This window comes from Lynx rufus, unplaced genomic scaffold, assembly GCF_022079265.1.
Source record: "Lynx rufus isolate CCGP_SWC_20201006 ecotype Redwood Valley unplaced genomic scaffold, mLynRuf1.p SCAF_2, whole genome shotgun sequence".
Lineage (NCBI taxonomy): Eukaryota > Metazoa > Chordata > Mammalia > Carnivora > Felidae > Lynx > Lynx rufus.
Genome location: NW_025814834.1, coordinates 110326883 through 110349830, shown reverse-complemented (window position 1 = coordinate 110349830; position 22948 = coordinate 110326883). Strand labels below are relative to the sequence as shown.

Here is a 22948-nt window from a genome sequence, read left to right as displayed (position 1 = left end):
ATGGCCCTGCTGGCGCGAGTCCTGAAAGCCCGTGGGAGCCCGGCGCCCGGGCGCTGGGGGCTCCTGGACGCCGGGGCCCCGCGGCGGTGGCGGCCCGAGGGCGCTCGGCTGTCGGCGGGGGCGCGGGCCGAGGACAAAGGAGCGGGCCGGCGGGGGGCGCCGCGGGCCGGGGGCCGGACCGAGGGGCCCAGGAGCCTCGCCGTTATGCCGGGCCCCCACCCCCTCGCCAACCTGGTGGAGTTCTTCTGGAAGGACGGCTTCGGCCGCATCCACGAGATCCAGGTAGCGGCGCGGGGGGGGGGGGGGGTGGGGGCGCCCAGGAGGACGCCCGGGAGGAGGCGCCCAGGAGGGACTTCGGGGAGGGGGCGCCGGGCCAGGCCCGGAAAGGGACGCCGAGGAGGGGCGCACGAGAGGGACTCCAGAGAGGGATCACCGGGCAGGGGCGCCAGGCAGGAGGGGAGCTCAGGGAGGGGGCGCCGGGCAAGGGAGCCAGGGAAGAGGCGCCCAAGAGGGGGGCTCAGGGAGGGGGCGCCGGGCAGGGGAGCCAGGGAGGAGGAGCCCAAGAGGGGGGCTCAGGGAGGGGACGCCGGGCAGGGGCGCCAGGAAGGAGGCGCCCCGGAGGGGTCTCACAGGGTGGGGCACAGGGCAGGGGCGCCAGGAAGGAGGCGCCCAGGAGGGGAGCTCAGGGAGGAGGCATCGGGCAGGGGCACCGGGCAGGGGCGCCGGGCAGGAGGCACCCAGGAGGGGAGCTCAGGGAAGGGTCACCAGGCAGGGGCACCGGGCAGGGGACTCAGGGCAGGAGGCACCCAGGAGGGGGGCTCAGACAGGGACGCCGGGGAGGGCGCTCTGGGGAGGAGGCACAAGGCCCAGCGGGGAAAGGGATGCCAAGGAGTGGCGCCCAGGAGGGACCCCAAGGAGGGTGTACCGGGCAGCGGATGCTGGGGAGGGACGCCGAGCAAGTGGCGCCAAGAAAGAGGCCTCAAGGAGGGCGAGGGCGAGGTCCCCGGACCGGGCGCGCGGGGGGAGGGCTTTGGGGAGGGAGCCCGGGGAGGGGTGCCGGGGAGCGGTCCCCAGGTAGGAGGCACCGGCGGGCGGAGGCGCGAGCGGGAGCGGGACTTGGTGCGCCCAGCAGAGGGGGTCGCGGTCCAGCCCCGGGAGCGGGAGCGCAGAGAGCGGCTCGGAGCTCTCCAGAGCACCGTGTCTAACAGACCGAGGTCATGTGGCGTCCGTTTCTAGGCCTTTTGGGTTGTGTTTTATAAATGGAAAACAAGCACCTCCCACCCTCCAAAACCTGAGGTTCAGAGGCCACAGGTAGCTTAGGCTCTTAAATGATGGGGTCACCACACGAATGTCAATGAACCTGGGCAGGCTGCCAGGACTGGGGCAGGGACCTAGTCGTTCCAACTACGGGGGGAGTGTTGGGACCGGCCCAGAGTGCAGTTTCCCATCTTGACCCGAGTTTTGCCTTTCCTCTCCACACCGCAATTTGCAATCTGTCTTCCATTGCAAGGTGATCCTCCCCATCAAGGGTCGTCGGATCCCCTTTCCTCTCACTGACTGTGGCAGCTGCTTCTTCCACTTGACTTCATTTTTTCAGGGCTCGCACCCCAGGGCACACTTACTTCTGGGCTCTGGGCCTTCTGACTTCTCCCAAGACCCCTTCCCCATTCCCATCCCCCCCCCCCATTTGCTTTTGTTCAAAGCTTATTCTCCTCCTTTTGTAACCACCCACCCTGGGTGTGGTCAAGGTCATTCCCTCAACCAATAAACATACCTGATGGTGCAGAGGCCCTGATTGGGTTGGAGAAGCAGAAACTTCATTAGGAGAAAAAACAGTAGAACTCCGGAGCAAGTTAAAAAAAAGTTTTTTAATGTTTATTTATTTTTGAGAGACAGAGAGAGAGAGAGCAGGGGAGGGACAGAGAGAGAGAGGGAGAGAGAATTCCAAGCAGGCTCCATGCTGTCAGCACAGAGCTAGATTCAGGGCTTGATCGCACAAACCATGATATCATGACCTGAGCTGAAATCAAGAGTCAGAGGCTTAACCAACTAAGCCACCCAGGTGCCCCAGGGACAAGTTTAATTTGGCCGAAATTCCTGCCCCTTCTCTCCATCCCCTACACAGTTTTTCCTGGACATGCTTCTTAGAGGTGAAAAATGATTTTCTTTTCCATGTGGAATCTGTACATAAGATATCAGGATGATACTTTTAAAATGGGATTTGCAATGTTTTGTTATTTACTGTGGACAAGTCAATACGGCTTGATTTTTTTTGTTTTTGTTTATCTACTTCTATCTACCTCTGCTTCTATCTGATTTTATCCTCACAGTCTAAGCACCCCCCTCCCCTGTTGGTTCCCCCCCCCACTCCCCCTTCCCCCCACAGGGTTCTTTGAGAAGCAGACCACTGTTAAAACCTACATCTCTGGGAGGAGCCACCTAGAAGGCCACCTCTCCACAACCAGAAAGTGTCTCAGTTCAGATGGGTATTTTCCCTGCATCTGCCATGCTTCTGGCCATCACCCTAAACCCTGCCCTTCTGCCTGAGGCTCAGATGATGCCTTTCACCATGGTCCGTCATGAGTGGTGGTGCACACCTGTCAGAGGACAGTCGTAGAACTGACTCATCTGTGCTTTCTTGCAACATGGTAGATGGGCCCCAAGGGTTTCCAGCTTGGTTGTCCTTCTGGGCTCCCCTTTTCCTTTATTTCCAAATAGTGCTCATTTGCAAGAGCACGAATCCCCTTGTGACTCCTCTGAGGACCCCACAGGAGTGCTTTATGGCCTTGGGTTTCCCCACTTGAGGTGTGCTCAGGTTGTTCCAGACTGAATAAGGTTCTAGGAAAGCCCTCTGCCCTGCTCTCCAGGCTCCTGAGGCACTTGTAGGAGGAAGAGGGTTATTCTGTTACCATACCTCCAGCTTACTGTACTCGACTCGTGATCACAGAGAGTTCTATCAAGGCTTATACATTTTTGTTTTTAGGTTTGTTTATTTTTGAGACAGAGAGAGACAGAGCATGAATGGGGGAGGGTCAGAGAGAAGGAGACACAGAATCTGAAACAGGCTCCAGGCTCCGAGCTGTCAGCACAGAGCCTGACGCGGGGCTCGAACTCACAAACCATGAGATCATGACCTGAGCCGAAGTCGGCCGCTTAACCAACTGAGCCACCCAGGCGCCCCAATCAAGTCTTTCATGTACAGGTGGAAAAGGCCCAAAGTGTTGGCGGAGTCACTTGCCTGAGGTCACATAGCTAGTTAGTGGCAGAGCATACACCCTGACCCATGTCACCAGCAGCCATTTCAGATGGGACAGAACAGGAGGGCCCTGTGTTCTCATGCTAGCCCTCCACAAGCACCTGTGGAGTCTTGGCTAATAACTTATTCTCCCTGAACTCCAGTTGCTTCATCTGCCCAGAAGTCTGACCATCCTCATCCATCTCACAACCTATTGTGAGGTCAGGTGAAATTTGTAAACTGTAATAATAACAAGTAAATACTAATAATGAACATTTCTAGAGCTCTTTTCATGTGCCAGGCACAGTTCCAAGTCCTCTGTGTGAGGCAAGTTCTATTATTTGCCTGTTTTGCAGGTGAGGAAACTGAAGTACGGTGGACCTTAACTTCCCAAGGGTGCTCAGCTCGTAAACTGTGAGCTAAGATTCAAATTCCAGAGTCTGTGCTCTTAATGTCTATGCAAATTCTAAGTGCTAGGACTGACTATACTGTTCGGCAGTCCACTAGCAAAAAGTGCCATACATTATCCAGGCCATGCATCTTGTTCTTTCTCCCGCCTGGTCAGTTGCTCCCTTGTGCTGATGGTGCCCATTCAGTAGCTGGATTCGCCTGAGAAGTGACCCATTTCCCAGTAGTTGCTATTAACACTCATCTCATCAGTGGCTCCTTTTCAGAGACCCAGAGGAACATCCCAGTTGATTCTTAGTGTCTTTATCTATGGGGGGGGGGGAGAATGTCATCCAGGTTGATAAGGAAGTGAACATCTTCTACCTAAGGAGTAGAAGGAAGAATGGAAAGACAACAGACCCTCTGGCCTGCCATTTCTGAGGCAAAGAGTTGGGGTGATAAGAAATGTTGGCAGATGCCAAAGAGAGACTTAGTCATTTTCCCCATGCTCAGCCTTGGCTATGCCACACTGACCCAGGCTAGAGGGTACTTTCTCTCTCTCTATTTCTCTCTTATTTATTTGTTTAACCCATTTACGTTTATTGTAATTTCTCATTGTTTTTTGGTAACAGCACTATTGAGATGTATAATTTACATACCATGCAATAGTCACCCCAGTCAATCCTAGAACAGGTTCATAACTTTACAAAGAAACCCCATATTGTTTCTTTTAGCTATCACTCTCCAACTCTCCATTCCCCCAGCCTTCAGCAACCACTAATTTACTTTATGTCTCTATAGACTGGCCTATTCTGGACATTTCATATAACTGGAATCATAATATGTGGTCTTTTGCATCTGGGTTCTTTCACTGAGCATCATGTTTTCAAGGTTCATCTATGTTGTGGCGTGTGCCAGTACCTCATATCTTTTTATGGACAAATAATATCCCAGTGTAAGCATATACTACATTTTGCTTATCCATCAGTTGAGAAACATTTGGATTGTTTCCACCTTTTTGCTAATTATGAATAATGCTGCTGTGAATATTTGGTATAAGTTTATTTTTGACATATGCTTTCATTTCTTTGGATTTATGTTTAGGAGTGGAATTGTTGGGCCAAGTAGTAACTGTGTATTTAATCATTTGAGGAACTGCCGGAATGTTTCTGAAAGTGGCTGCACTATGTACATTCCTACCAGCAGTGTAAGAGCATTGTGATTTCTCCACATCCTTGCCAGGGCTTGTTGTTACCTGTCTGTTTGAGTATAACCATCCTAGTGGGTGGGAAGTGGTGTCTTATTGTGATTTTGATTTGCATTCCCCTGATGACTAATGATGTTGAGCTTCTTTACATCTGCTCATTCTCCATTTGTATTTCTTCTTTGGAGAAATGTCCATTCAAATAATTGCCCAGTTTTTAATAAGTTCATTGTTTTATTGAGTTGTTTTTTATATATTTTACATACAAATCCCTTATCCTATATGTGCTTTGCAAATATTTTTTCAATTCTGGGGGTTGTCTTTACTTTCTTTGAAACACAAAAGTTTTTAAATTTTGATGAAATCCAATCATCTGTTTTTTCTTTTGTTGTTTGTGGTTTTGGTGTTGTATCTTAAGACACCATTGCCAAATTCAAGATCCTGAAGATTTACCCCTATCATTTCCTCTAAGAATTTTATGGTTTTGGTTCTTACATTTAGGGCTTGAACAATTTTGAGGTAATTTTTATGTTTGGCATGAGAGAAGGATATAAATTCATTCTTTGCCTATAGATATCCAGTTGTCCCAGTACCATTTGTTGAAGAAACTATTCTTTTCCTATTTACCTGTTTAATTGTCTTGGCACTGGCATCCTTGTTGAAAATCATTTGACCACAAATGTATGGGTTTCTTTCTTTCTTTTTTCAAGTTCATTTGTTTATTTTGAGAGAGAAAGAGAGAGAGAAAGAGAGCAGAGGAGGGGCAGAGAGAGAAGGAGAGAGAGAATCCCACACAGGCTCTGTGCTGTCAGTGCAAAGCCCAATGTGGGGCTCAATCCCATTACCATGAGATCATGACCCTGAGCTGAAATCAAGAGTCGGATGCTTAACCAACTGAGTTACCCAAGTGAGCCTGTATGGTTTATTTCTGAACTCTCAATTCTCCTCCAGTGGTTTAGATGTTTATTCTTATGTCAGTACTACACTGTTTTGATTATTGTTGTTTTTGTAGCAAGTTTTGTAATAGGGATCAGGAAACCCTTAAACTTCACTCTTTTTTTTTTCAAGGTCATTTTTGCTATTCTGGGTCCCTTGCATGTCCGTATGAATTTTAAGCTTGTCAATTTCTACAAAGAAGCCAACTGAAATTCTGATAGAGTTTATCTTGAATCTATAGGTCAGTTTGGGGAGTATTGCCATCTTAATAATATTAAATCTTCCAATCCATGAACATGGGATATCTTTCCATTTTTTAGCTCTTCTTTAATTTCTTTCAATGATCTTTTATAGTTTTCAGAGTGTTAGTTTTGCACTCTTTTCTCAAATTTACTTCTAAGCATTTTATTCTTTTTGATGCTATTATTAATGGAATTATTTTCATAATCTTACTTTTGGATTGTTCATTGCTAGTGTATGGAAATACAACTGACTTTTGTATTTTGATCTTATGTCATGCAAGCTTGCTGAACTTGTTTATTAATTCTGACAGTTTTTTAGTGAATTCTTTAGAATTTTCTGTATGTGAGATCATGTCATCTGTGACTAGAGATAGCTTTACTTCTCTCTTTCTAATCTGGATGACTTTTCTTTCATTTTCGCACTGGGGGCTATTTTTACAGGTTCATTACAGGTTGTCTGCAGAGGGTTCTCCCTCTGCAGAGTAGGGAGGCAGAGCAGCTGAGGGCCTGGAACAGGGGGTTGGCACAGTCTTTTTGGCTCAGGCCATTGAAGGCTCTGCAACTCATCTCCACCCATAATGACATTTCTCTCTTGTTGTTCCACACAGCTAAGTATTGTTAAAAACATAGCTCTAAAGAATAAGAAAACTTAGTGAATATGATTAATGATGTGAAAGTACATTTATCTCAGGAATATTTAAAGTCACAACTCTGATTCAGCTCTGTATAATGTAGAGCTTTCCTCTGCCCCAGTTTTTTGCTCCCCTAAAACACAGAAATGTTCATGTCAAAGGTATATCATATCTGTGCATTTTTTCCTTTTTTGGTTTCTCCATGGTATTGCAGCAGAAGCACACACGGGAATATGGAAAAATCTTCAAGTCTCACTTTGGTCCTCAGTTTGTAGTATCTATTGCAGACCGAGACATGGTGGCTCAGGTGCTCCGGGCAGAGGGGGCTGCGCCCCAGAGAGCCAACATGGGGTCCTGGCAGGAGTACCGACACTTACGAGGGAGATCCACCGGGCTCATCTCGGCGTGAGTATGTGGCCTGGTCAGGCCATGGGTGGGAGTGGGGAGCCCAGGGAGACCCCTGCCTGGATGCTGGGCTCTGAAAACCAGCCTTAATAAATTGTAGAACTCCCAGTGGAATAGTGTCAAAACAGCCTCCTTGTGTGATTTCCTAAATACTGGTGTGGAGGGCCCTGTCCCTTCTCCTCTGGGAAGAGGTTAGATGGCAGGGACAAGGCTGGGTCACACTAGCTTGGTAAAGGGGGAGAGCTGTTTCTCAAGCAGTGCTCTGAGGCTGTAGGTGTCCATTCAGTGACAACCAAGGGGGGGGCGGGTGCTCACAGAGCCTCTCTGTGGGCAGGAGAGGAGGCAGGCAGCTACTCTAGGAGACCCTGGGGAAGGGCCGAGAGCCTTCCTCCGTGGATCACCATGTGATGATGTTCCCAACTCACAACAGGCTTTGATTATTACTTGTAAACAAGCCTCACGGAGACCTCTGTGCCCTCTAAGGAAGAGCTAATCAGCACAGTCTCAGGCAGGGAGGAGAACACAAGCCTCTGTGGATCCCCTGGTCCAAATCCCTTTGGTTTAGAAATTCTATCTGTGGTTCTTTGGTATATATGCCCTTATACATGAACTAGGGAGAAATACAACCATCGGTTTCTCAAATGAGGTAAATAAAAGCTGTGACTGGATGTCACCAGGATCCCTCAACTTCTGCTCTGAGGGAAATAATCAAACACCTCCTCCCTGTGAGTCTGGCCCCAGATGGGGAGTGACCAAATGCTAGAAAAGCTCTCTGCTCTCTGCCCTATCACCTGCGGCTTGCATCGCTGTGGGCCCCGGAGCTCAGTTCAGGGCTCAGCAGTTCATACACATAAACTTTTCTCTCTTTTGCTAATCACAACAGCTTCATGTCTCTTTATTATAATATTATTGCAAGGTTTTTCAAAGGAAATCATATTCCTTTTATAAAGATGATTCCCAGTGGCAATCTTTCCCCTTAAAGTTTGCTTCCCGTTAAAGCTCTGACCAACTGCGAGACTGAAGTTACTCCCCTCCCCCTGCACAGTGTCTTAATTCCATTGGGATCAGCAGATCTGGCTGGCTTTTTTATGGCTGGGGGAGCTCTCAGAGGTTCTCTGAGTTCTTTTCCAGAATGTCAATGGAAGTAAGATTATTTGAAACTCACTTTACTCTTCTAGGGAGGGTGAACAATGGCTCAAGATGAGACGTGTATTGAGACAAAGAATTCTGAAACCGAGAGACGTGGCCATTTTTTCAGGAGAAATCAACCAAGTTATTGCAGATTTAATTAAAAGAATCTACATCCTCAGGAGCCAGGCCGAAGATGGAGAGACTGTGACCAGTATCAATGACCTTTTCTTCAAATATTCAATGGAAGGTGAGGTGAAGTCAGGAGGGAGATGGAAGAACGGACATGTGCCAAACATAGGAGTTCTCATTCACTGGGCATGTCCTGTGTCCCCACAGGCATTGTGCTGAGCCCTGTACCCACACATGTGACCCTCACCTGCTAACTGAGCCCGGTGTACCGCCACTGGTTTGCACGTGGGCAAACTGACAAACCATCTCCATTTTTACTGGCAGAAACTTAGTCTCAAATCCGGGTCTTTTTAACTCAAGAATCATGCTCCTAAATTACCGTACATCTTGCTTTAGCACAATTTGTAAAAACCAGTAGAAGTTTGGAGGGCCTCTACTACAGTCATTGTAGCTTTTAAAATTTGTGTGGGATGGGTAGGACATTGCCATGTCCTAAAATCAAAAATCAAATCTCAAAGGTATTCACTGAAAAAGGTATTCACTCAAAGGGATTCACTGAATCCCCTCATTCTCCCTGTCTCCTGACCTGGTGAGGTCACCAGTGTCTTCAAGGGATATTTTATGCACATACAAGGGGATACATGTGAATAGTCTTTTTACCTAAAACGAAACAAAACAGTAGCATACCACTTTATTCTGTACTTTGCTTTTTCCTAAGGAACTTCTGTCAGTTTTCTCCTTTATTTATTTATTTACTCACTTACTTAAAGTTGTTTATTCATTTAGTTTTGAGAGAGAGAGAGAGAGCAAGACAGTGCACAAGCAGGTGAGGGGCAGAGAGAGGGAGACACAGAATAGGAAGCAGGCTCCAGGCTCTGAGCTGTCAGCACAAAGCCTGACGCGGGGCTCAAACGCATGAACTGTGAGATCATGACCTGAGCCGAAGTTAGATGCTTAACCAACTGAGCCACCCAGGCGCCCCTCTCCTTTTTTAAAAGATTTTTAAAAAAATTTATTTGAGAGAGAGAGAGTGCACATGTGTGCACTAGAGAGGGTGGGGGAGAGACGGAGAGGCAGAAGGAGAGTCCTAAGCAGGCTCCGTGCTGTCAATGCAGAGCCTGAAGTGGGGCTTGGTCTCACAAACTGAGATCATGACCTGAGGTGAAATCAAACGTCGATACTTAACTGACTGAGCCACCCAGGTGCCCTGCCCCCCCCCCCTTTTTTTTTAACGCATGCTTACCTTACTTCAAATTTAATTTTTAAGTGAACTTTTTAAAGTTCTAGTAATGCTTGCCAAATCTAGTAACGCAATCAACAGGGTGGAGTTGTAAACACTGGAAAATCCTGATGCATTGAGGCTGTTCCCTCTCTTCCTATGGCTCTCTTGGCCAGGGGCTCCCCCCTCTGTGGCCCAGAGGAGCCACCTTTCAATTCCCCAAGGTTGGGCAAGGGGCTGATAGGTTGGGTGCTTTGGGTCCTGGGTGTAGAACAAACCGTGGGGAGGGGGGTGTGATGAGGTGAAGCCCCGCCAGGTGGAAGGAAGGACCTGCCGGCTGTCAGCACTGAGTGTGCAGCGCCCTGTAACCCGGGAGGTGGTGGAGAAGACGACCGGTGGTGGAACAGAGCCTCCCTTCCGAAGGGCAGCTCCATCGCTTTTGAAAGTGACTTTTGTGGCTAGATATGGCCTGTTGATACTGCAAGTAACCTAGAAGCAGGTTTAAACTCTCTTTCCCGGGCAGGAGTGGCCACCATCCTGTATGAGAGCCGCCTGGGCTGCCTGGAAAACAGCGTCCCGCAGCTGACCGTGGACTACATCGAGGCGCTGGGGCTCATGTTCAGCATGTTCAAGACCTCCATGTACGCGGGCGCCATCCCCCGGTGGCTCCGCCCCTTCGTCCCGAAACCCTGGCGGGAATTCTGCAGGTCCTGGGACGGACTCTTCAAATTCAGTAAGTGAAGAATTCAGGGGCACCTGTTGTCCAGCCAGCCGACCTGACTGCCTTTACTCGTGGTGTATCTAATGCTTGTGCAGACAGAGGGGAGCTCCGCGGGGGATGAGCTGACACATGTTGTTATTTGGACCGCCTATTTGGACAGATTTCTTGGATGAAAAAAAGCGTGTGGGTGGCTACTACAAGCAACCTGACCGATTTCTCATTTTTAGATTCTTCTCATTTTGGCAAACTTGCTAGCAGTGATGTAGGCAAGTAAATGTTGCCTAAGGGAGACGATGTCTTTAGTCCAGTAATTCTGTCATTGCTGAAAATGAGTGGGCCTGGGCACACTCATTTGAACATTCTTCTTTGCAGCTGTTTGGAAGAGACAAATTCCTGTTTTCTTACTGGGTGAAACAAACTAAGAAATAATACTTTGTTCCAACTCAACAAAGCAAGATCCGTTTTCCTACATGGCCAAAAATTTCACTAAAAAAGTTTCCTATACTATATGTTGACTAACTTGAATTTAAATACATAAAAAAAAAAAAGAATTTCCCAAAACAAAAGATTTCCAAAATGTTTATTAGAACAGTGTTTCTAGAACAATACTAACTTTGAAAGAAGTATCCTACGGTGCCTTTTGAAGAGGCCAACGTTCATTTGAATATATGTGTCCTGATGGACTTACTATGCCACTATCTTTTTTATGGTAACATGGCCTTTATAGTCAATCCATTGCCTCTTCTGGAAACATGGTGGGATAAAAAAAAGTGGGGGGGAAGGATCTGTATTCTTGTTACTCCAATCCTTTTTTGGCTATTTGATGAATAAAGCAAACATTTGCAAATATCTTTTAGATTATTTTCAGAGGAAAAAAAAAGATGCTTAGCTTGTCTTTAACTTTTCATTCATTTATACAGACAGGCCCACTGATGAGGTTCCCAGATTGATGGTAAATTAGCTTTGGAACCTGCCACAGATTAAGTTATTGGGAGGACGAAGAGATTGTTCTCAACCAGAATGTCTTTCAAGAGGAATATTCTTTTCAAACAGGCCAGATCCACGTGGACAATAAGCTGAGGGACATACAGTGCCACATGGACCGAGGGGAGACAGTGAGGGGCGGGCTGCTCTCTTGCCTCTTCCTCAGTCAGGAGCTGACGCTGGAGGAGATCTACGCCAACATGACCGAGATGCTGCTGGCGGGCGTCGACACGGTGAGCGGCTTGGCTTTTCTGTCTTCTCCATTAGCAGAGCGTGGTGAAAGCCGGTGGCCTTTCCCAGTAATCTCATACGCGTTTGTACCAGCTGGACGCCTGCCTCACTGCTGAAAGGCTCCAGGAGAAAACTCTAATGTTTAAATACTATATATGTATTTCAAACGTAAAACCGTAATTCTGCAAAAAAAGGTAATCCCCATTCACTTATGACACACGCAAAGTACCAATTATGTTTTAATGCCTGAAAAATCATTCCTGATTTGCAAACATTGAACCATTCCTTCATGATATCAGAAATGAAGAAGGCACAGACGTTAAAAACCTTAGTGTTTATCATTTAAAGTATTGAAGGTCATGGAGAGCTCCACGATTCATCTCATAAAGCCATGTAACTTTTAAACCAAAACTTACTAAAGAGGACAGAAAGAAGGAAAAGTGTAGGAGCGCCTGGGTGGCTCAGTCGATTGAGCATCTGACTCTTGATTTAGGCTCAGGTCATGACCCCAGGCGTATGGGATCGATCCCCATGTCCAGCTCCGTGCTGAGTGTGGAGCCTGCTTGAGATTCTCTCTCTCTCTCTCTCTCTCTCTCTCTCTCTCTCTCTCCCTCCCTCCCCCCGCCCCCTGCCTGCCCCTCTCCCCTATTTGCACACGTGCGCTTTCTCTCTCTAAAATTTAAAAAAAGAAAGAGAAGTGTAATGAACAGTTTGAGTTATGGACATGTGTGCGTATCAGTCTTAAAATCCTAATGAATAGATTTATTGTGGCAGATGCATAATGTACTATGACCAAGGAAGGGTGGCCGTCAGAGTGAAACAGCACTGCCAAGTGACTGGGTGGGAATTCTGTACCCTCCTGTTAAGTGACAAATGAAGGTGCAGAAAAGTGTGTGTGCTGTGCTCATGTTGGTAAAGCAAACGGTGGCTTGGCACTGGCCCGTCTGTGTGCATGTGGAGGAGGTACGGAGGGTGCACACTGGATTGTTAACATGGGTTACTTGGCTGGGAGTGGGAACCATGTTTTCTCCAAAATCATTATAATAATGTATAATAGGATACCATTATTCATGTGTGGAAAATGATACACATGTGGGTATAGTTACAGAGACATTTTTAAATTTGCTAAAAGGAAGTAGTGAAACAGGAATAAGGCACAGACCTCCTGTTTAAAGGGAGCACCCCTCCCCTCCAAGTTGACTTATTTTTATTATAATGGGACATAAACATGTAAAAGCAAAAACATTAGCATACACTCCTTATTCTTATGGATCTTCCACAACATAAAACAAAAACAATTTCAATCAAATACAAACTAACCAATGAAATCAAGGCGATCAATGAAAACTCTAATCAGCTGTGGGAATGTGATGGGTGGTGTGGGTTTCCTTGAATGCGGAAACGATGAGTGAGTGGATGGCCTTGCCTCTAAGCAGATTTGGGTGCATTGTGCCTCCTGCCGCCTGGTGGTAGCTAAGAGCATCACATGAGGTGGAGCACAGAAAGGAAGGGACGGTCTCACAACTTCATATTCGTTTCCTAACTTATTACTTTACAAAACCTTTAGGGGCACCTGGGTGGCTCAGTCAGTTGAACATCTGACTTCGACTCAGGTCATGATCTCACGGTTTGTGAATTCGAGCCCCGTTCAGGCTCTGTGCTGACAGCTTGGAGCCTGGAGCCTACTTCAAATTCTGTTTTTCCCTCTCTCCCTGCCCCTCTCCAACTTGTGCTCTCTCTCTCAAAAATAAATAAACATTTAAAAACAAACAAACAAACCCTTTATTACAGTGTAATATATGCACCAGAAACTGCATCCACCGAAACGGTACAATTTGATACAGATTGCTGGCAGATACAGGATAAAGCACAATGCAGTCATTCATGAAACCACCACCACAATCAAGATCCTGAACATTCCTACCACCCCTGCAGTTTCCTCACCCTTATTTTAGTCCATCTCTTCCCACACCCCTGCCCCAGGCAACCGCCAATCTGCTCTCTGACACTGAGCATCAGTTCGCACTTTTCTAGAAATTTATAGAAATAGAATCATACATACAGTGTGTATTTTGCACCCAGCTTCCTTCACTCAGCAAAATAACTTCAAAGCAGTATATTCTTTTTTATTACCAAGGACAGACATCCCTTGCTTTATTGTGCTTCGCAGATAATGTTTTTGTTTGTTTGTGTGTTTACTAATAGAAGTTTGTGGCCACCCTGCGTTGAGCAAGTCTGGTGGGGCCATTTTTCCAACAGCACCTGCTCACTTTGTGTCTCTGTGTCATATTCTGACAAATCTTGCAACATTTCTAACTTTTTCATTATTGCTATATTTGTTGTAACATAATACATATTATATTTGTTGTAACATACAATATATAAATATATATAATAAAGAATCACTGGTCTGTGATCAGTGATTACGACTTGTTGAAAGCTCAGGTGATGGTTAGCAGTTTTTAGCAATAAAGTATTTTTTTTCTTTTTTTAATTTTCTTTTTTTAATTATTATTATTTTTTTAACTTATTTTTTAAAGTTTATATCCAAGTTAGTTAGCTTATAGTGCAACAATGATTTCAGGAGTATATTCCTTACTGCCCCTTACCCATTAGCAATAAAGTATTTTTTAAGGTATGTACATTGGGTTTTTTTAAAGACATAATGCTATTTCATGCTTAATTGATTACAGTATAGTGTAAATATAACTTTTATATGCACCAGGAAACCAAAAAATTCATTTGACTTGCTTTGTTGTGATATTCATTTTATTATGGCGGTCTAGAGCCCAACACTCAATGTCTCCAAGGTATGCCTGTCATATTCCATTGTCTGGATATACCACATTTGGTTTTTCCACATAAATGTAATTTTAATAGACATTTCTAAGTGATTCCCTTACCATTTATAAAGAAGAATTTGTACATTATATATATTACAGAAGAGCTTGCCCTCTAAACACATATAATATTTATTACAGGGAAATGATATCAGTATGGCCGACTTACTTTAAATTTTTTTTAGGCAAAAGAAAGGGCATTTATACTGTGGAATTTCCTTGCTTATAAGAGAGTGAAACACAGTCACATAGATAATAGTGAAAATGTGGTGTAGGTCTTGGAGGATAAAATAGAATTATTCTCAATAACCAGAAATGTAATTATTCAGTCTGAGTGGTATAAAAAATGACACTGCTTGGGGTGCCTGGGTGGCTCAGTTGGTTAAGTGTCTGACTCTTGATTTCAGCTCAGGTCTTGATCTCAAGGTCGAGAGTTCAAGCTGAGTTGGGCTCCGTGCTGGGTGTGAACGCCTACTTAAAAAAAAAAAAAAAGACACTGTCTTGCATAAATGAGTTATTAAATCCTTATAGGTTGCTTTACTTGATAAGTGCATGGAAACTAGAGCTAATGAGTAATCCTGCCACAGATGAGGCAGCCAGAGCGGGCCTCACCCAGCTATTGTGGGCTATGGAATGCCAGAAGGTTGAACAGTTCCCCAGGCTGATGGGCAGTCTCAGGCCCTTTCTAGCAAAAGCCAGATGACCCTTGCAAAGAAGCTCACAGGAAGTTCCAGGCACAACTTCCAGACTTGACCAGCATCCCCAAGTCCCCTCAGACTCCACTGAAGAGGAGGCAGATTGCTTTTAAGTGATCCAAAGAAGTTCTAACGTAATTTTTCCTCTGGCTTTTTATCGAAAGAGCAATTGAATCACACAATTGATGTGACTTTCCAAAGTATTTTTTTTTTTTCTGGAGTGAATTAGGAAACTCACCTTTGTTTTGGTAAGACCTAACATACTCCGATGGAGTTTTACGAACGTGACTTTTCACATATGCTTATGTTCACATGACTTCATGCCTGATGTTGCCTGCTGCTTAAATCTTTGGTGTTGCTCACTCCTGTGCCTATGTCTGCCGGTTTCTTTATTAGACATCGTTCACATTATCCTGGGCAGTGTATCTCCTTGCGAGGCACCCAGAAGTGCAGCAGACCGTGTATCGGGAGATAGTTAAGAATTTGGGGGAAAGACATGTCCCAACGGCAGCCGATGTCCCCAAAGTCCCATTGGTCAGAGCTCTGCTGAAGGAAACCTTGAGGTAAAAGCCTTGCCAAAACTGTGCCTTTTAAGTCTCTGATTTTTTATCGTGACGACTCATGCTTTTGACTAAAAACCGGGTCCAAAACAAATGTGCCAACATCCTTCAGTGGCCGAAATGTTGAGGAAGGAGCTATTTATGGCTATCTTTGTTCCCTCTCTGCCCTTGTCAGAATGGTAGAAAGCTATTCTGTTTTACAGTTTGAAATATTAATTTTTCTTCATAAAGCCCTTTGGAGCCCTCTGCTTTAGTGATTTGGTTCACCACGCTCCCCAGTGTGCTCCTGGATCAGTACTCCTAGGTGTCTGTTCCTTTGAACCAGAACAAGACTGATTTATTAGGAAAATATTTTGGGGCTGTTTGGCTAATTATCAGGCCTGCTTACAAAAGACTGTGGTTCTTGTGTGGATATGCTAGTTGGACTGGAGACACCAAACAGCGAGGCTCATTCAGTCCCTGACAGGGATCACCGACACTCGGAAAAGCCGGGATGTGAGGGCTCTGGGTGGCCATAGGTGGACTTGGGTGGGTGGTGGTGGGATTAGGTGGCCAGTGAACCTTCTTCCTCCTTTGAGGTTCAAGGATCCTGAACACAGTGTTCCTCTGTGGAGGAAATGCCTTGACAAAGAGCAGAAGTTATTTACATAGTACCCATTATAATAATTGGATTCTCAGTCTATAGCATGTTGTTTAACCTTGGGGGGGAGAAAAATAACTAGCTGTGTGTTTACTGGTATTTGTCAATTAAAGTTTTACTCAGAGTTTTCTCCGGATTGCCTCTCTAAGACAATCCAAACACGGACGTGCATTTCTCAAAATGTGTTTCCTGGACCCCCAAGTCCTGTGGACTACTCCTTGATAAAGGGGTCCCGGGTGCATGTAAGTTTCAGAATTTCTTCCACACTCTCCCTCCTGGGAACACAATAGTACGTTCAAGGCTCTGCTTTGTGTTTTGTGCACATTTTTGACTGTGGGACTTTCCTTCGCATCCCTCAGAATACTCGCTGGCCACAGCTAAGGAGCCACAAAGGTCCTTGCGAGATTTCTTAGTTGAAACCGGACCATGTGTAACGTTGTAGAAAACGAAAATGGCAAAATAGCCAGACTTTTTGAAAATTTAGCACAATATTTTAAAAGTGGCTGTTCCATTCCTTCTTCCACTGGTTCTTTTCCAGGCTGTTTCCAGTGCTTCCAGGGAATGGCCGAGTCACCCAGGAAGACCTGGTTGTTGGCGGGTACCTGATTCCCAAAGGCGTAAGTTTGGCTGCCAGGGTGTGGGCACTTGGGCTCTGCCGTGTGGCTGAATGGGAAATGTGCTGGTATGTTGACAAAGCCCTTGCGCCTGAGCAAATATCAGTAGGTTCCTTTCCTTCTGCACGTATTGCACGATGAAGACGGGGCTTCGGAAGCGAGGAGCAGAAGCAAAGCCAGAGATTTTTGTAGCTCGCAGGCTTCTCCCTCCCTCCCTGAGAGGCCTGTGGACACAGCAGTTGTGGGGGTTGGAGGGTTGGGGGGGTTTGAAGGACCTGAATCTCCTGCTCAGCTCCTGAGGGAGGATTGCCATCCTGGGGGCCCTCCTCCTGGCCAGAAGTGCCTCTGGAGGGACTGTCCACCTGGGGCTCTTGCCTCTGCTCTGCCTTCACGCCATCCTGTTCTTTATTCCTTTTTGGTTGCAAATGGTGTCTTCAGACCCAGCTGGCCCTCTGCCACTATGCCACTTCCTACGAGGATGAGAACTTCCCTCGGGCCAAGGAGTTCCGGCCGGAGCGCTGGCTGAGGAAAGGAAGCCTGGACAGAGTGGACAACTTTGGGTCCATCCCCTTCGGGTTCGGGGTTCGGAGCTGCATCGGGCGGAGAATTGCAGAACTGGAGATCCACCTCGTCGTGATCCAGGTAGGTGTGTGGGTCCGGACGCTGGCCTTCCGCCTTGGCCTGGTTTACGGGGCTCTGTTGGACCAAGGCTTGGGTGGGAGAGGAGATGTGATTTGGAAAACTCAAAAGCAAGAGCTTCATGTTAAGTCCCTTTTATATTTTAAAATGCCACCCCCCACAGTAGCCACCTTCCTTAGTCCCCTGACCACCTGCTGAGCCTCTTGCCTCCTTGGACTTGTAGGGCAGCAGTTCAGGCCCTTGGAGGCCTGAAGGACCGGGGTGTGTACATGTGGGTGTTGTAGGGTGTATAGGGGCCCGAGAGCTCAACTCTTGTCACACTAGGAGCTCTGGACACATGTGAACGGGAAGGTGTCAAATCAGTGGTCCTCAAATGTTATGGAGAGAAAAGGCACTAGGGGGCTCCTTAAAATGTAGGTTCCAGGACCCCACCGCAGAGAGAGTAATTTGGTGGGTCTGGGATGGGCCTGCTGGGCGGTTCGGACTCCAGTGACCACTGGGCTGCACTCTAAGAGATGAGTGAACTAGCCACTCACACAGCGCAGTGGTTCTCACACTTGTTTAGGCTGCCAAACATCAGGAAGGCTTTGTTCTTGTTGGAGAATACCTTACATTTAATCTCTTAATACTAAAATAGATGCTTTTTGGCCTATACTATACTAAGTAATGTCTGAAGGAAATTTCATAAAAGAAAAGACTTTGATAGAGAAAATTAAACCTAGGTTTAATTAGGTTGCCTTGCAAATTTAGGAAGACTGTGATGAGCCTAGCTTAGCCATGGAAGGCCTTGGCCCAAGTTTTGGGAGCTATTGTCATTGACGTTGCATTGGAAGAACACGGAGATTACCTCATGACCCAAGCTCCCCATTTTACTGATGACGAAACTGAGGCTCAGAGAGTTGGAGCCACTTGGCACAGTCAGAGAATGACAGGTGCATGGCACGACCCAGGCGTCTTGACTCCTTCCTGCATCCCCTGCCCCCCCATATCATAGAGGGGCTTTTCTGAAGCCTCACAGAGTTTAGGGCAGAGCGCTGAGGGGTTGGGACCTTGATGACAGTGAGAGAGAGGGCGTAAGGCACCATGGAAACCTGGTCAGCCTGGGAGGGGTGGAGAGGGATTCTGGATGGTGGGTGCTTGGGGCTCTCTGAGAGCTGGAGAAGTTGAGGGGCTACTGCCCAGTGGGAGAGCACGTACAGGGAAGTGTGGGGGGAAGGCACCTCTCTGGAGTTGGGTGGCTCAGGTCAGGGAAGCTTGGTGGCCGGTGTGTGTAAAGGGCCATTCCCACCTCTGTCAGGATGTGTTGGCTGCTGGCAAGGTTCAAGGGTGTCACCAGAGCAGCCATCCTGGGGACCGTGGGACGCTGGCCCATCCAGTTGTGTCGGAGGTGAGAGGCAGCTCAGTGAGGTGTTGATTCCAGGGCGAGTAGGGCCCAGTTCAGCTGTTTTCTGTTTCTGACACTCTGGGCAGCCTTCTCAGCCATGCCGACCCCATTTCCTTATTCACAAAATGGGCCAAATGCCTACTTCTTGGTTGTGTGGGGACTAAGCAGTGTCCATACGCGATCTGTGCCGACAGGCCGGGAGCTGCTGTTGTCTCTGCTGTGCTCTGAGTGTCTGCCTTCGGCTTTTAGGAAGGTCTTAGGTTCCATAAAACTCTGCTGTACATTGTGTGGCCACGTCCCGGACAGGCTGAGGCCATTTCCTACCAAGGGTCATTCAGGCAGGCGTGGAGCTCACTGCTTCCCCTGCTCTGGCTGCCCGAAGGACCAGAGGCCACTGCGAGAGCAAGAGAGGCCAGCCTTGCCCGATGCTTCTGTTGGCAGAGGGTCAGAAACAGGGTGTTTGGTGGCAGTGATGGGGTTTTGTTTGGTGCTATTAACATACAAATGGATCTGCTTCATTTTTTTTTTTTTTTTTTTTTTTTGCAAGAGAGAGACATAGTGCAAGCAGGGTAGTGGCAGAGAGAGAGGGAGGCACAGAATCCGAAGCAGGCTCCAGGCTCTGAGTTGTTAGCACGGAGCCTGCCTGACATGGGGCTCGAACTCACGGACTGTGAGATAATGACCTGAGCCGAAGTTGGACGCCTAACCAACTGAGCCCCCCAGGTGCCCCATCAGAGTTCTCATTTCTACTTGTGCGAATACAGAAAGGGAACATCACTATTTGTAATTGTCAGGGAAAAAAAAAAAGAGAGAGAAGGCACACGTAAACTGTGTTAGCAATGCGGAGGAGACAGCAAAAAATGCAGTTGTCGATTTTTTTAAAATTTATTTATTTATTTATTTTGAGAAAGAAAGGGAGGGAGAGAGTGAGTACAGGAGGGGCAGAGAGAGAGGGAGAGACAGAGAATCCCCAGCAGGCTCCACACTGTCAGCACATAGCCCAATGCAGGGCTTGAATTCACGGACCATGAGATTGTGACCTGAGCCGAAGTCAGATGCTTAACCTTCTGAGTCACACAGGCGCCCATGTGTGTTCTGACACAGGTCTTTAGAGCAAGTTGCTGTGTTCCTGAGCCCACTGGTGGCCTGGAACGTCAGGCCATGGCCGCTTGGTCGGGGAGGTTATTGCTTTAGGCTGACGCATACTTTGGTGCTTTTTAAAACTCGTTCTGGAGGTTGTCTCTAGTTTTATCCTGAGTGGTAAGGCTGGTTCTCCTTCTGGACCATAGAAATGAGAAATGGGATCAAAGGTACAGATCAAGAATATTTAATATTTTTTTTAGCGTTTATTTACTCTTGAGAGAGAGAGAGAGAGAGAGAGAGAGAGAGAGAGACAGACTGTGCAGGCTCCAGGCTCTGAGCTGTCAGCACAGAGCCCGACATGGGGCTCGAACTCACGAACCATGAGATCATGATCTGAGCTAAAGTCAGAGTCTTAACTGACTGAGCCACCCAGGCGCCCCCAGATCAAGAATATTTAAATTAAGGAGAAATTAAGGACATTTATCACTGAAGCCTGTTGGAATGATTCACCTGCCCCCCACCCTCCGGCGGTGTGCTCCCCTGGGTCTGTATCACCTCAGATCCCCAGCCGGAGGGAAACCTGGGATTTCACTTTATCTCTCTGTCCTCCTTGCTCCTTTGATTTGTTCTTTCCCTCCACCTAAAGAGGAAGCAGAGGAGTTGGAGCTTTGAGATGGCTGAGAAAGCCTAAGTCATTTGAACATCGTGTCTGCATACCTTTGTCATGTGAGATTCACGGTTGCTCAGTGGACAGACCAGGCTCCTGTGCAGGACCTGGTGCTGCTTTCAGAAGCATGGCATCTCCCTTGCACCGTCCTGACGGGGATTGGCGTCCTGCCTACTTCCTGGGCTCCCTGCAGCCCGCGGCCATCACGGGCAGGTGAGGGGCCCTCATTTGGAGCACTGCAAGTCCTGTACTATCCCAATTTTGAATCCCCCTTCTCTCTTTCTCTTCTTAGTTGCTTCAGCATTTTGAGATCAAGACATCTTCTTGGACTAAAGCAGTTCCTGCCAAAACCCATGGGCTTCTGACGCCAGGGGGGCCCATCCACGTGCGTTTTGTTAACAGAAAGTGATCCTGGATTTTTAAACCCAGCCAGCCGCCTGCCACAAACCAGTGTCAACTGATGATGGTGGAGGAAGGAAATCGTCATTTTCAGAGGCTGTCTTGCTGATAAGCTGGCCTCCCTCCATGTTTTGCAAGACTCCTAAATCTTTAGGCAAAGTAACGTGAAAAGATTATTTGGCTTTTGCAAACCAGAGCTGCCTTTTCTTTGGGGAAATGGCTGTTTAAAAACCAGTGGCACTGAATTCTCATGTCTCCTATGTGGTCTTACTTGATATTCAGTTAGGCGTAGTCTCCTATGCATTTCTGCAAGGAAATGTTGGCTTGCTTATAAATTCAGTGCTTGAATATATGTTCTGTAATGCTGCACCAGGACCCTGTCAGGAGGCAAGCTCAACTTACTGTTTCTAATCTGATGAGGAAACGTGTCTCTGTAAGACCACAATTATGGGAAGAAAGCGCCAGGGTCAACATTTTATCCTGAGCAGGGCTCAAAGTTAAAAGAACCATATTATTACTTTTCTCTCCAAACTAGTGCTTCCTTTTCCAGTGACGGCTCCTAAAGAAGTTGAATGTTAGTTTTTGTTTAAAAGAAATAATCAATAAAATAGAGAACTCCTGGTGAAACCAAGAATAATTGGGTTTTCTAACCGAGTGTAAACACTGAGCAGATGTATAAGAAAGAAAACCTGACAGGGTGGAATGTCATAGTCTCGGCTGAGAAAAATGAATTACAGAAGCATCGTGGAAAACAGCGTAACTTTAGTACATTTTTATTGCGAGGAAAAATAAACATGTAAATGGACATGCTGTAGATAAAATAATATTTTTATCTTCATGGTGTTAGTTTAAAGATCTGGACTGGAAACGTGATCCAGCGGCTGGTGCTTATGTAAGGCTCCAAGTGGATGCCTTGGGCCTCGGCACTCTTCGCTCGTGCCAAGTTCTGCTGCCTCTCCTGCTACTTGCTGGTCGCTAATAAGAAAAAAACACCATTTGATAACATTCTCTCTGCATGGTCGTGCTTGAAACTGCTTGTTCTCAATCCCATAAATCTTTGCCCATAACGCTTCCCCCAAATCACTTCCCTACGAATACATACCGTACGTCTCCCCTGCCTTTAGTTAGTCGGGCTGCAAAATAACCCTCCAGTAAAGTAGAGATCATATTCATTTCACATACTGTTTTTGTTAAAGTATGTAACAATATTAAATCTGTGTGAGAAGACAGAATAACTGTAGTATGAGAGCTGTAAAAATATGTACAGTTAAATATGAAATGATGTCCTAATAACTGACAAAATGTTGGATTACTTTGAGGTATGTAAGCTTTTATAAACCAGCTATGATTCTATTCTGTTTGTGACTGAAATTAAAAAGAATTGAGACTAAGCAACCTGAAGGGACCTCTTATTCTACAAGGCACCCCCCTCCCCTCTTCCCCCACACCCCGCCCCGTGAACTCTGGCCCTGCCTGGCAATCGGCACACGCTGAAGAGCTGAAGTGCAGGTCAGGTGGATAACCGCTGCTCAGCTCTCCGTCTCATGAACAGAGGGACAGACAGACCTTAGGAGCCTCCTGAGGTGATGCAACAGGAAGCAGATGGCAGGGACTATCAAGTGTTCTTACCAAAGAAATGGAAATTGTATTGGGGAAGCCTGTAGGTTTACTACCAGCTCATAGGAAACACAGAGGAACAAGTTCAAACTCCACGACAGTTACCATATGGTTTCACTCATAAGTGGAATCTAAAAACAGAACCCAAATGAGTAAACAGACCAAAAGCAGAATTGGACCTAGAAATACAGAGAACAAACTGGTGGTTGCCACAGGGAAGGGGTGGGGGAGGGGCAAACAATGGGTGAGGGGGTGTGGGAGGTCCAGGCTTCCCATCATGGCATGAATAAGTCACGGGGACAGAGGGCACAGCCTAGGGGATATAGTCTGGTCCTGTGATAGTGTATGCTGGCA

At 46.8% G+C, this 22948-nt stretch overlaps 1 protein-coding gene across 1 annotated transcript; it reads left to right on the top strand.

Annotated features, from left to right (window-relative positions):
* Positions 1-22359, top strand: LOC124515749 (cytochrome P450 27C1). The gene is made up of 9 exons (XM_047084766.1): positions 1-282; positions 6851-7041; positions 8220-8419; positions 10044-10253; positions 11295-11458; positions 15388-15554; positions 16730-16808; positions 17244-17447; positions 20871-22359. Exons 1-9 carry the CDS (start codon positions 1-3, stop codon positions 20985-20987), a joined length of 1614 nt encoding a protein of 537 aa, XP_046940722.1. The 3' UTR covers positions 20988-22359.
* The last annotated feature ends 589 nt before the right edge of the window (positions 22360-22948 follow it).